The following is a 12,914-nucleotide window of genomic DNA, read 5'->3' as shown; positions in this document are numbered from 1 at the left end:
AGGTCACAAAGAACGGAGTAGGATGCCGAGTAGTTTTTTTAATTCTTGCTTACATAAACTGGAAGCCCATTGGAGTTTCTGGAAAAGGCTTACAGTGGCCACACCTTTAGGAAATCAAATAGCTGACGGAAGAGGAGCTGGAGAAAAGCTGAATCAATGCAGCTGTTGCTTTGGCTTTATCAGCCCATATATTCTCCCATTCTTCTTTGTTGCCTTTTTATCTGGTAGAGTGCTCTACTCTGTTAGTCAAGCACGCAGGTTTTGGTGGGATCCCAGCCTCCTGCTCAGAGTCCTCCCTCCCTCCTTGCTGGAGGCTGGACATGCAAGATAGTTCTATGCCTCTTCGTTGCCCATGCTGTGGTTAACCTTCTGTGCTGCTGCCGTTGTACTGTGGCGTGTTTGGAGGGCTTGCTTGTCTTTTCCATCAAGTCTTTTCCTTTTTAACATGCTCTGTGTTTGCTCGGTTTCAAGTAGACTGGAGAGTACTGTCCTTTGACATATGAGTCAGAAGGAAGCCTTCATTTTCAAGTTTCTCAGGATGAGTTTTTCAGTTTCTTGCTATATGCCTCCTAGTGGCCAAATTGTCCTTTAAAGCTCTAAATGCAGTGCGTAATCCTGGGGATGGTGTTTTTTAACATTTCCTGGGTATGACTAGAATGAGTTATACCTAAGAGACTAGGCAAGATACCACCGTTCTGCTCTGGCATACCAAATTGTAATTAGCACACTTGTTGCCCCAAAATTCAACATAGCTTTTGCTTCGTCTTTGCCAACATCATTCTTTTAAAGGGACTGGATTCTATATTTAAACTAAATTTACAAACTGTATAAAATGTGGTATACTAAACAAACATAAAAGCATATGAAACAAACATCACAAATATTATAAAGGTAAAGTGAAATCACATAGAACATTCAGAGCTCAAAAGCTGTATTACTTTTAAACAAAAATTAAACCATAAAAATATAAACGGACTTGCAGATGTTTCATGATGTTTAAAAGAGAAACGTAGTTAAGACTGGCAGTGTAGCATTTTGACAGGTAATAAGTATCTGTCACCTTAAGCAAAGATCAGGAATAGCTCTGCTGTCTTACCATGGTTTCCATTATAAACATCAGCCTTCCTGACTAAGCAGTGTGAGTCAGTAAAAGTATTTAAGCTAATCTTTCATAAGTTTAATAATGAAGAGCAGGAGAACTGCATTTTTTATTTTATCATACTTGTATTCAGTAAAGCAAAAGATGCAGTATGCTACATGCCTACATTTTGACTTCTAGACACCTTTTTTCTACAGCCTAATGTCCTACGTTTTTTCTCAAGCTAAAAATGACTCAGCTACATACAACGCATCTCACAGATGAATGAAAGTTCTTCCAAACCACTGACATGCACACCATACGCTACGAGTGTGCAACTTGGTAAAAAAAAAGCATGAGAAGACTCTTATTATCTTACCTTTTTTGTGCTATATAATGGTTTGGAGTAACTCCTAAAGCAGTGTTTGGATTCATACAATGATGACAATGTGTGTTGCACATATACCTGACCAGACAGATATGAAATCCTTAAAAGTATCTAACATTTGCATTACACCTTTTGCCAACCATTACTGTACTACCCATCGAATAATCAAAGCCAGATTTTCAAATCTGTTCCGTTAGTTGTGCCTACCAGCAATTCTGAAAAGAAAGAATGGGTTTGATCTTCTCTTGCGCTGCACTGGTCAAGTGACTCTAAGTTTGGCACAAAAGGTTTGATTCTAATTCTAGGAAGACTGAATCACATTGCAATACCAGACTCGCTTGAATATTATCATATGATCTCAACAGGCTGCTGTCACAGCTGTCATTCTTCATAGGCTGTCAACTAACCGGACAGTTGCATTGGGTCTCAGTCCCTTGTTTTGCTCTTCATTGCTCTGCATCTTCAGTTTCTGTTGAGATTGGGCTTTCCATCAGCCCTAGGATCTCTAGAGAGCTCCTCCTAGATCATCTGTCTAAGACTTCTTGCTGAGCTACCTCCAGCTACCCAGGTCAGGTGCTAACTCCTGAGTTTCTCTGAGGCTTGCATATGGGCATTGCCAGGACACGCTCTGGACTTTGAAGTAGAAGAACCTTCAGAAATACATGACAGTGAAAGACTCCACATTTGTGTGCGTGGTCATAAGCCTACTGAGCTTACTCTGAGCATGAAAAATATGCTAGACTAGGCAGAAGTTGTAAACCATTTACAAATCTTCCTGCCTGCCTGATTACTCAAAACCTTTCTGGAACTAAGATCAAGGCCTCTGAAGCAATTCAGATCATCCGGGGCACCTCTTGGTTTATGCTCTGAACAGAATTTATTAGTCCAGATTGTTTTCACCTCTGTTTTTTTGTCCTACTGTGGAAAATTCCACTCTCCGATAAATCACTTCTCCTAGTTACGAGCAATATTTTGTGTTCTCGTGTTCCCCTCTCTAAAGACCATTCCTGGGATTAAATGCTTCTTGTTTGTAAAGCAAATGCCATATGCCTTGTTAGCAAATGTGAATTTATAGAGAGGTATTCAAAATATATAGCAGTTTCATAACTGTGCATTGTCAACCAGAACTGACAAGTTGCATGCATACAAATTCCTGAAATTCTTGCAACTCCACTGAAGAAATTTTCATTCTAACACCTCTTCGTAAAGCAAGATTTTATTCTTGCTCGTCAAATCTCAGCCAATACAAAGGGAAATCTGCGCTCATGAAATCAGCAGTGTTAATCTTCTCTACCCCTCCACAGGACTAGGCCTAAAACTCCAAGTAATATGTTTGGCCTATATTCATTCAGATCCTCAAGGAAATGTATTGAGAATTGACTATGGAAAACAAAGAATGAAAAGAACTCCACTTTACTGCAATACTGGGGATAGACTACTTATTTCCAGTAATAAAGCATATCTGCCTACCAGAATGAGGGCAAGAATGCAGGATAAATTAACATACTTATGCTCATTTAATCTAACATGTACAACAGAGTCTGTTATATTTTGCGATCCTGTGTCTGCTACATATGACAGTCAGCACAAGTATACACACGGCACATGCTACAGTCACATCTTTTTCTAGACATGCCTACATTTTGTTTATAAAATAGATGGTTCTTGAAGCCTTAAAATTTCAGGTATGTTTCAGGGTACTTTCTGCCTTGTAGATTGATCCAAAGAGTCAGACACTTCTATTTAAAGGATGACTCCTGAATATGTAGGGGAGAGAGGGTTCACAAGAATATAATTAAAGTTGGTAATATAAACAGTTCCACTGATGCTGCCCATCACCTAGGTAAACTCATTCTTTTGAAAGAATCAGTCTTTGAAAGACTAAGCCCTTGGACTATACTACGGCAGTTTTGGAAATCTGTAAAATCAAAGCTAGTCCATAGTTCTAAATCACTCTCACTGTCAACTTCTGGATGATTTCCACTTGCTCAAAAAAAAAAAAAAAAAAGAAAAAGGAAAAAGTACCCTGGACAACTAAGAAGCTCAACTTACTTGCTGCATTGTAGGTGAATGTAAAGCAGACTGGACCGGCATCGGTAGCTGGTTTCCAATGGACTGCTGCATTGTAATTGGCTGGTGTTGCTGTATGTTGAGATGCTGGTGCAAAGGAGGGCTGATCTGGAGCGGTGGTGGTGGGGACACGGCCATGTTTGCTATGGAAACAGTCACTGGCATTTGGTTGTTGGGCTTGGGTGCTATGTTCCTGGGGATATTGGCATGCATGGCAGTGATATGAGGATTCATTCCTGGTTGTTGGTGGTAGTGGGAACTGAGGTACAGCGCAGAGTGAGCCTGGGCAGGCCCATGAAACACTGACTGCTTTGAATTCATCATCTGAGGTTGCTGGGAGGTCTTAACATCAACAGGTTCACTGTAGCTCTGTGAGGAAAAACCAAAAAAAACAGACAATACTTAAAAGCTACAAAATGCTGTTGTTTTTCCCCCAAAGATCTCTTTACTGCACAAACGGACCTTTGCCCCACTCTCTCCCTTCAACAGTCTGCAGAACGGTTTCAAGCAAAGTGTAGCTGACATGTTCTGTAAAGGTAATTTGGGATACTGGAGAATTTTATTTTTTTAAGGGTTTCACTATGGGAGAACATGTATCTGGACCATCAAAATACCCTTTCCACGGAGTTTGGTTATTACAGTAGAAACAACAATTTCCCCAACAATTAATCCCTATTACCTTACATGTTGTTCTTCAGCATCATAAAAAAAGAGGTTAGCCCCTCTGCTTCCTGGTCTAGCCTGAAATTTTGCTTTTTCAAAACTTAGAACTGACCTAATCTAACATCACTGACCTAATAACCTACACAACAGAGAGAACCAAGGCTGTCACATTTATTCACACAAGCAGTCGCTACTATTATCCTCAAATTTGATGGCCTAGTTGAAAACAGATTCCGGAGGGTGGGTTCTGGCAAAAGCCTGCAGTGATCTTTGGCATGTCACTTCCCCGCTCCATGCCTCATTTCCCCATCTACAAAACAGGCGTAAGAATTCAAGTGTCCTTTATTACACATGCTGACAACTGCTAGTAGTGTTGTATTAGAGTTAGCTAACATTGGTGACAAGGCCAAACCCCATCCACAGTTGTTCTACTGCAGTGAATAAACACGCTAGTTGCTGTGCTGATGCCTTTATTTTGAAGTATTGTGTGCTGGGATACTATCCACATCTGTATCAACTGTGTTTCATGAGCCATGCATGCAGAAAAATAAGAACATTCTGAATTATTTCACTTTCTGCAAAACCTCTTTTATGAATCCAGTGAAAAAGTTCTGTTTAAAACTGACAGAACCAGATGGTCTACATACTAAAGCTTGACAACTACTGCACGGTATAACAGAAAACACACCAGTTTTCAAAAATGCTATAGTCTATCCTGATTTCTTAAGCTGTTAGTAATACAATATTTCCAATAATGAATGTGTTAATATACTCATTTCTAATGTTTATAATTGTTACATTCGAATTACAGTCAATTTGTTGTGTTCCATACTCTCATTTCCTTAGATCTTCTAACAGTTGCTAACTACACGCGCTCAAAAAAGTGCTGAAAAAATTTAAGATTTAGCTCTCATGTGCTTATGGGTGGGTACCTGAATCATAATTTAGCAGGTAAGACACACTGGGATTAGTAGTCGGTGAAAGGTAACACTGGGATTAGTAGTCAGTAGTAGACACACTGGGATTAGTAGTCAGTGAAAGGTTTGCATGCTGGAAAAAATGGCAGAAATGTCCCTCTGGAGAGAGAAGTCACTTTGTTAAAACAAGGGCTGAAAGATGTACATATGCCCTTATTCCGTGACCTCCATGTCATGTTTGCTCAGTTTACAAGTCAAAGTAAGTTTCACGTTACTCTCAGCACTCCGGGGTCAGCGCAGCCGAAGGAAGTCTATTTGTATTCTTTCTGAAGGATGTACCATCACCAACAATCAGCTGACATGCACATTACTGAAATTGGTTCATTACATGCGATGATAAAGACGAAAAAGATAACTTCATTTTCCCTAAGTAAAAAAACTGCCGCTCTATTAGCAAGAAAACTTATTTCCTCCAGTAAACTAAGGAAAATTAAATGAATGTGATAAAAGGAATGCAAATATCTGTCTCTGTGCATCTGCCTCGCTATGCCTGCATGTGGGAGTACACGTGGGCAATATGTATTATATGCATGCTTGCAGGATGGAGATACAGAGATAAAGAAATACAGATAGTAAAAGATAAAACCTGAAAGTAGGTTCAAAACTCTAGCAGGTTTTTTTGGCATTATTTTTAAACTACTGAGCATTAGTTCACGAGGACATGAGAAATGTTCTTGCTCTCTGTTCCCAGTAGTATTTGCCCAATGCTCATGACAATGAGAGAGCAAAGACTGGAAGGTTTGCTGAAATTTCAGAGATTCAGAGGGTCTGCTAATTAGAGGCATGGTCAGGACCCTCCTCTTCAGCCTGCCAGGCTCTTTACACATTACAGGAAATACATTCTGTGTTCTTTTTTGAGAAACTTGAAGATTTGTTGAGTGCGTCATCCCTTCATGGAAACACTCTGCCTTCCATGATGTACTCAGAGCAACGGCAATTTATCCTGACGTTTCCGAGGTCAAAGAGTTTAAACAATCCCTCCTGGTGAGTAGGTACGGAAAAGTCTTTGTGGCACTCTTCATGACATAGTGATACATATTTATGTTTCACTTGTGATTGCAAACGTGTTGCCATACATCTCTTTAACAAAGATATAATGAATTAGTTTAATTACTGGGATAACTCTGTTGCTCACAGTTCACACGTAAGTGGTGAATGCATGGCCCACACTGATAAAATTACAGAGACAGTAGATACTTAGTATCATGTAATAGCTGAAATACAAAATTATGTTAGAAGGAATTGCCTAGTCTCAGGCCCAGAGATGAATAACACTTGCTTTGCCTCTGAGAAGAGCATTTGCAAAGTGATCTAAAAGGAGCAGCTCCAGGTGTCTCAAGCTATCACTAATCTTTCCATGTATTTCACTATGTTCTGATACAGTGAAAAACACAACACTTCTGTTTCAGACAAGTATTTTGCTGTTACTTAGGATGCTTTAAATCATATGTGATCTGAAGCCAAACTGTCCAATATCAGTGTAAAATACATCAATATTATCAGTTAGTGGGAATCTTGATAAATGAACCTATTAAATGCTATTCTCCAATATACTGCACTTCCAGCTTTTTCTAAGGCTGGGTCAGAAACCTTTGCTTTTGTAAGTGTGATGAATTTCACAAAAAAAAAAGAAAAAAGAAAAAAGAAAAAAGACAAGTCCAAGGAGAACTTGGGAGCTAGAATTACTTCGTACATATATAAAATGCAGAACAACTGATTAGGTGTTGCAAGAGAGTTTGAGGAGAGCAAAAACTAATTGACATGATACTGTTCCAAAAGAAGAAAACTTTTTTTGTAAGTATTGTTGAAGCTAATGGAATAGGTGATGTAACATATTTTGGCTTTGTTATATCTCTTTATTGTCAAATATACCAAGAGGTACATAACGTGCATATGCCACACTCTGTTATCTCAGGCGCACTTACTGCTTTCACAGATTCGAATGGGCATTACACCTGTCCAATATTGCCTTAGACTTAGTCTTAGGTAAGGACAGCACTTTTACTATAAGTAAAGCTGAGAATTAAGAAAGAAGGGATCTGATTAGTTGATTGGGGCTCCAAATGCACAGATATATACCATAACTTTGCAGGTTGAAATTCAGTAATTTTCTCTTGTCCTACCTGAGGGAAAGAGTATGGAAATCATTTAAGAAAGCTCTCTTTAGTTAATTAATCTGCCCAGAGACATGACAGAGAATTTACATCTCTGCTTTCTGGCATAAAGTTACAGGATACAGTTATTTGCAGCTATATACAGTGGAGGCCACAGTTAACAAACTGTACACAGAAGTCACCAAATATTACACCCCTATCTTCTACATATGCAATGAGAAAATTTATCACAATTGCTATTAGAATTATGATTTTGTAGACCCACCACTAGAGGGTGACAGAATATTATATTTAGTTAATGGGAGGAAGAGGTATTGTACATATACTTCAGCCAATGTATAACAGAACTGCAAACTAGCTTTTCTCAGTAGTCCTTTATTTATCCTTTGTGTGGTTTCTGCTTGTTCCTGAGTTCAGCTCAAAGCCTTATTCCAAATCTTAAGGCTATTCTTATACAAGATTCAACAAATCTTAAGGTTAATTTCATCCTGTTAAGGTTAGGAGTAGGGTTTCTTATGAACCTGCCTCTCCATCTAACATTATCTAATACTGTTGTCTGCATTAAAAAAGACATCACAAGGTGAAGGTAAGGTAGGTCTAGTACCAGGGCCAAGCAATGGAACACTACAGAAAAATGTATGACTGTCTTGTAGGCACAACCCAAAACGTACTTTCTGTCACAAGAAGCTATTGTTTGACAGAAAATTTTGAAAATCTCATAGAAAGAGACTAAAAGTAGAAGAGAAATAGGGAAAAGAAGGAAATAAAATAGAATAAATGTTAATATAATTCTTATGATAAATATATTAATTGAAATATAATTAACAGAATCATAAGTAATAGAGATGATTCTGTCTAACGGCAGGAATATAAGAAAACAGCTCATTTTTGCTCTCTACCTAGGTACCGATGCATATACTATACTGTATACAGCATGCTATACTCTAAATAAGGTAATATCAAAGCTGGTAAGTGCAGCTTACAGAAGGCCTTGGTGAGTGATCCTCAGTTAGTCCACAAAATCATTCTACTTGTACCATATTTTCAATGAAATACGTGGTGATACAGGTTAAAGTCTACAGATAGAGGTGATGAAGTCTTCTCTTCAGAGAAAGTGTTGAGTGTTGATCATCATGCAAAAAGCTTGGGAAGCACGGAATCAGGTTTTTTTGCTCAAGTTTTCACTGAATTTAGGCCTTTCCTTCCAACTCTAGGGCAAGGCGAACGCTCCCATCTACCTTCTACTTGCCTACTGCGTGCCAAAACTCCTTGTGCTCATCTGCCAACTTGAAGAACTAAGGGGTTAAGCACTGCCCAACCAGTTGTGCTCTTCTTCCCTAAGGAGACCTGCCCTAGCTACATTGGTCTGTGTGCTCACCATGGACTGAAGTCAGGCACAGGGAATTCAGGTAATTCCTTCGAGGAAGGTGACACTGGGATTTGCTGCACCCCAGCAATTGCCACCCACTCCTGCCATTGAGAAATGATCTGCAGTATAGATAGCCTGATGGATCCAGCCATGCCAGACATAAGAGCAATAGTCTGGTGATACCAGCCTGGCAATATGCCTTTGGGATATTATTTTCCTTCCACTTTGCAAAGTCTGTAGTCGCTTTTTAAACCCTCACCTGCAGATCCGGGTAAGCAAACAGCTGTTGAAGCCTACAAATGAGTTTTGATTCTCTTTCTGACTTGTGGCTGCCTTCTGGCTACTGTTGGCTCCTCTAACCTCACTTCTGTAGAAAAAGAAACAGCAGCCAAGTGACTGAAAATAAAGCAAGGATACGTTTTAATAAGGCAGTATTCTAAGGGTCTGATCCTTAGACAACTGAATGTAATGGAAACTCTCCTATTAACGCTAATGAAATTTGGCTCAGAGCCCAACATTGTTACCGCAGTATTAACGACTAGATGTTCACTTGTTTATCATGAAATTTTCCCCTAAATGTCTTCAGCACTATAGCCAGAAGCTAGAAGTACCTATACTTACTTTATTTTGCCCTTGTAATGTGTTAATGTAGTTACTGTTAGAAAGCAAGCCACCAAGCAGGAACTTACATACATATATATGAACATCTTCAACTCACACACACATGCATGCTTTATTTTCAGCATTCTTATCCTACTACTATATATGGTACTATAACACATATGGAAATTAAATAAATGCTTTTGCATTTCATTCCAGTAAGTGGTGCTTGTCTAATATTGCTATTTGCAATATAAAATGAAAAAAGTGATGTTGTTTCAAAGAAAATATAGTTTTTCTATTTACAAAGGATCAAAACCTTTTAGCTGATATAACCAAAACACTTTTTTATTAACATCAGTAATTAAGCTCACCTCTACGGTAAAATATGCATAAGTTTGTGGAACTGGTGCACATTCAGTAAATATTTTCAGTACTGCTGCCTATGGTGGCTTTTAAATATGTGCTGACAGACCTCCTCAAGGACAAAGACATAAAGCCTTACAGCCAATATGACCAGCATAAACTTTCCACCAATGCAAACAGTTTTACCGGTGGGTAAACATGTTCTACTCCAACCTCAGAAGATTTCTTTTCACAGCTAAAATGATGTAACATGGTTTTATTGTAAATGAGAAACAGGTCCACTGAGCTTGGTATCCCCTCTACCTACACAGTGAACATGGACTATATGAGTCTTTTAAAGCCTTGAAAATAGTTTAACCTGAATGTTAAATGAATATTTGTTAACCTATTAGTTGCTACACTGTCTCTTCTCATATCAGTGCCACATACACATCTGATGACTGCTGTCAGTTCTTGAGCCACAGAGAAGAATTCAACAATTTTCTGACTCTACGACCAGAATCAAGTTACCATTCAGATAATAACAGTGACCAGGTCAGCTGGCACCAGCTAGGTCCAGATTCTGTCAGCCTTCCCTTTGAGATGCTGTTATCAAACTTAGGCAGGCCTGACTCAGCTTTAAATGAGCTATCTCCAGTTCCATGATGTTAAAGAGGTAGACACAAGGAAATTGGCTGAATATTTACACAGCTACAGAGCTTACCTAAGCTTAACTTTGCATCTGCTGTCTTCGCTGTCTCTTTGGTGGAAGGAACATCTTGAACTGTTTATTCCTTCTCTCAGCTTTTCTGTGTTCCCATAATCCTGTCCCTTTTTAATGTCTTTGAGATTTTAGGTCACCTCCAACCCCAAGCCTGTCCTTGGAAACAATCTGTTCTTCCAGCCTGTATGGACTCAGCCATTTTTATTAATACCCCTTTGAAGCTGTTTATGAGAGAATGACTTATCTCTGGCAGTGTTTTCTCTTTTCTGCTTAGGTCTTTAACTTCTTTAGATTCCTTTGACTTAACTCCATTCACGCCGGTACAGAATTTATTCCTGCATACAGTTATGCACATTTTGAATGAAGCCACTTTCCTACCTAAGTCACAGGAGGCTCTTGGCAAATGACGTTTCATATTTTGTTAAATTCCAGTCACCTATTGAAAGAACAATATCTTGGACTCTAGAGAGTTCAGAAGCTTTTGACACATCCTTGATGCTTCAGAACAAAGGAGCAAGCCATTGGTTGTCATCTATAATTAGCGAAGGTAGCTCAGAAGAACATCTTCAAATCTGAATATACATTTTGCCATAATCTACAGGGGATTGTCATGGAATCATTCAGGGTATGTAGGTAAAAATGGATGTTTTATGAATGTAACCTGAATACATGTGGTAAAGGATATGCAACTTTAATTTGGTACAAGTGTTTTAATTCCCAGAATGGAAGCACTAGGCTAATAATGAAATCCTATCTACTTTTTTTAACTCACTTTAAAAACACACACAATTCCTCCCCAAATCAAAAGATGACTTCTCTCAAACTCAAGACATACTGGCCATTTTTGGCTGAAATGATGTGAGAACCTCTCCACATTTTTGCACTGCTGAATGTAAAGCTTCACATGGTTTAACTTCAAATCCAGTTCACGGCATTAACTTAAATATAGTTTGCTCTTCTTTTTCTACTAGTGTAGAAACTTGGCTTCAAAGCAACCAAGCTAAGGTATGCTGGATGAGAAGTTGGTTTGCTTTGCATTATTATCAGATTTGACAGTTGGTCTATGAATTTATATGTTCACTTACCAGATACTCTGATACACCAGGCACTTGCACATATATAATTTTATTTATGATTCTTTGAAAATTTCTGATTATATCATAATACCTCCAGAAACAAAGACTGATGTATCACCGAAATATGAAGTATATGCTGTAAAAGCCTTATATTATAATTTTCCCAGACAGAGATTCTAATGTTTAAGGGAAAAAACTGAAATCTGTATCACCCACAGGTACCTGTGACTATTGAGTTTTTGTTAATGTTGTTTTAAGGGAAACATTGACAATTATTTTGCAGCACTTTAATACCTACAAATAATTGTCTTCATGCATCAGACATACATAGCCATATCTTTTATTTATTCTTTTTATAATGCTTCCACTGAGAGCAGCCTAAACTGTTTTCCAAAACTCCAAAATATCTGCATGGACTAGGACTAGATATAATATAGGAAGCCAGTTACCTCCAGAATTGAACCCAGACGCCTTAGTGTGAGTAGAAGGACTGCTGCTCTCCTTATAAACAGTGGCCAACTGATTAAAGCACTTACCAGGAGACAAGATAGTTCAGTGCTCTATTCTGCCTGCAGATACTTAGCACTCTATCTCCCAATGTCCTAAACCCAAGCAGCTGGTTATTTCAGGGAGGAGTGAGACAGGCTCCTGTTCTCCCCTACATTTGAAGCTGGGCCACTGCACAGAAAATTCAGAATTCGTTGCAGAAAACAACTCATGGAGGGAGGTGCCTGTACATCTGCATTTACTTAGGAGTGGGGAGACGCACAACCCGGTTTCTACTCCTGGGACAGCTTTTTTTTTTTTTTTTTTGGCTTTTCATACCTTAGGCAAGCGCTCTCACCATGTATACCTACAAAATGGGAAACTCATACCATCATGACTACTGTTTCTTTTTCCTTATATGGTCTCTATTTGCTTTTCGCAAGAAGCCAAACTTTTCACTGTGTATTCACTGCAGTCTCAAAAGGCCTGAATGGAATTCCTTAGGCTGTTCAATTATATTAAAATATAGGCAATGCTACACATGTGACATAGATTTTGGACGCCTGGAAACCCTCCGGTTACAAATTGCTGTGCTTATGGCAATAAGGCAATGCCAGGCTTCCTGGATCTGACCTTTAGTTCTTTATGAAAAGTAATTGCAAGTGGAGGCTAGAAAAGTTAAGTTTGCCATATACTTCAAGGAGCAATATTACATGTTCAAAAGATGTGCACTGTTCTCAACACTTAAAACAGTCCAGTGTGTTTGCTGCAATGTCAAGTGAGGACACAATTTTGACTTAGATACAGCACCAGAGTTTTGATATATGCTTGAGTATTTTGAATTTGAATAATATTCTCCTTGCTGAGAGGTTTTAGTTCCAGCCATAGCTGCTAAAATATGTCTGAAATATGTCTGAAATCTGAAGTTGTGCCACTATACAGAAGAGAATTAAAGATTCATTTAGCCAGAGAGAATAAAACAGGGAGGAGGAATCTTCTTTGTACTCCTTAAACACTTAAATTT

The 12,914-nt window shown here is 38.6% G+C and overlaps 1 protein-coding gene and 1 long non-coding RNA gene across 9 annotated transcripts in view; one reads left to right on the top strand and one right to left on the bottom strand.

The window, feature by feature from the left end:
• The window catches only part of TOX (thymocyte selection associated high mobility group box), a 222,734-nt gene that overhangs the window by 9,182 nt on the left and 200,638 nt on the right, over positions 1 to 12,914 (bottom strand). For all 8 annotated transcript variants that reach the window (XM_009673517.2, XM_068932638.1, XM_009673523.2 and 5 more), the window contains one exon: positions 3,519 to 3,905. In XM_009673517.2, the coding sequence (XP_009671812.2) occupies positions 3,519 to 3,905 (387 nt within the window). The remainder of the gene's footprint in view (positions 1 to 3,518; positions 3,906 to 12,914) is intronic.
• Positions 1 to 12,914, top strand: part of LOC138066038 (uncharacterized) — a 34,724-nt gene that overhangs the window by 10,802 nt on the left and 11,008 nt on the right. The window contains exon 2 of the long non-coding RNA XR_011139214.1: positions 8,505 to 8,699. This is a non-coding gene — a long non-coding RNA (uncharacterized lncRNA). The remainder of the gene's footprint in view (positions 1 to 8,504; positions 8,700 to 12,914) is intronic.

Source organism: Struthio camelus, chromosome 2, assembly GCF_040807025.1.
Source record: "Struthio camelus isolate bStrCam1 chromosome 2, bStrCam1.hap1, whole genome shotgun sequence".
Lineage (NCBI taxonomy): Eukaryota > Metazoa > Chordata > Aves > Struthioniformes > Struthionidae > Struthio > Struthio camelus.
This window is presented reverse-complemented; position numbering and strand designations above follow the sequence as displayed.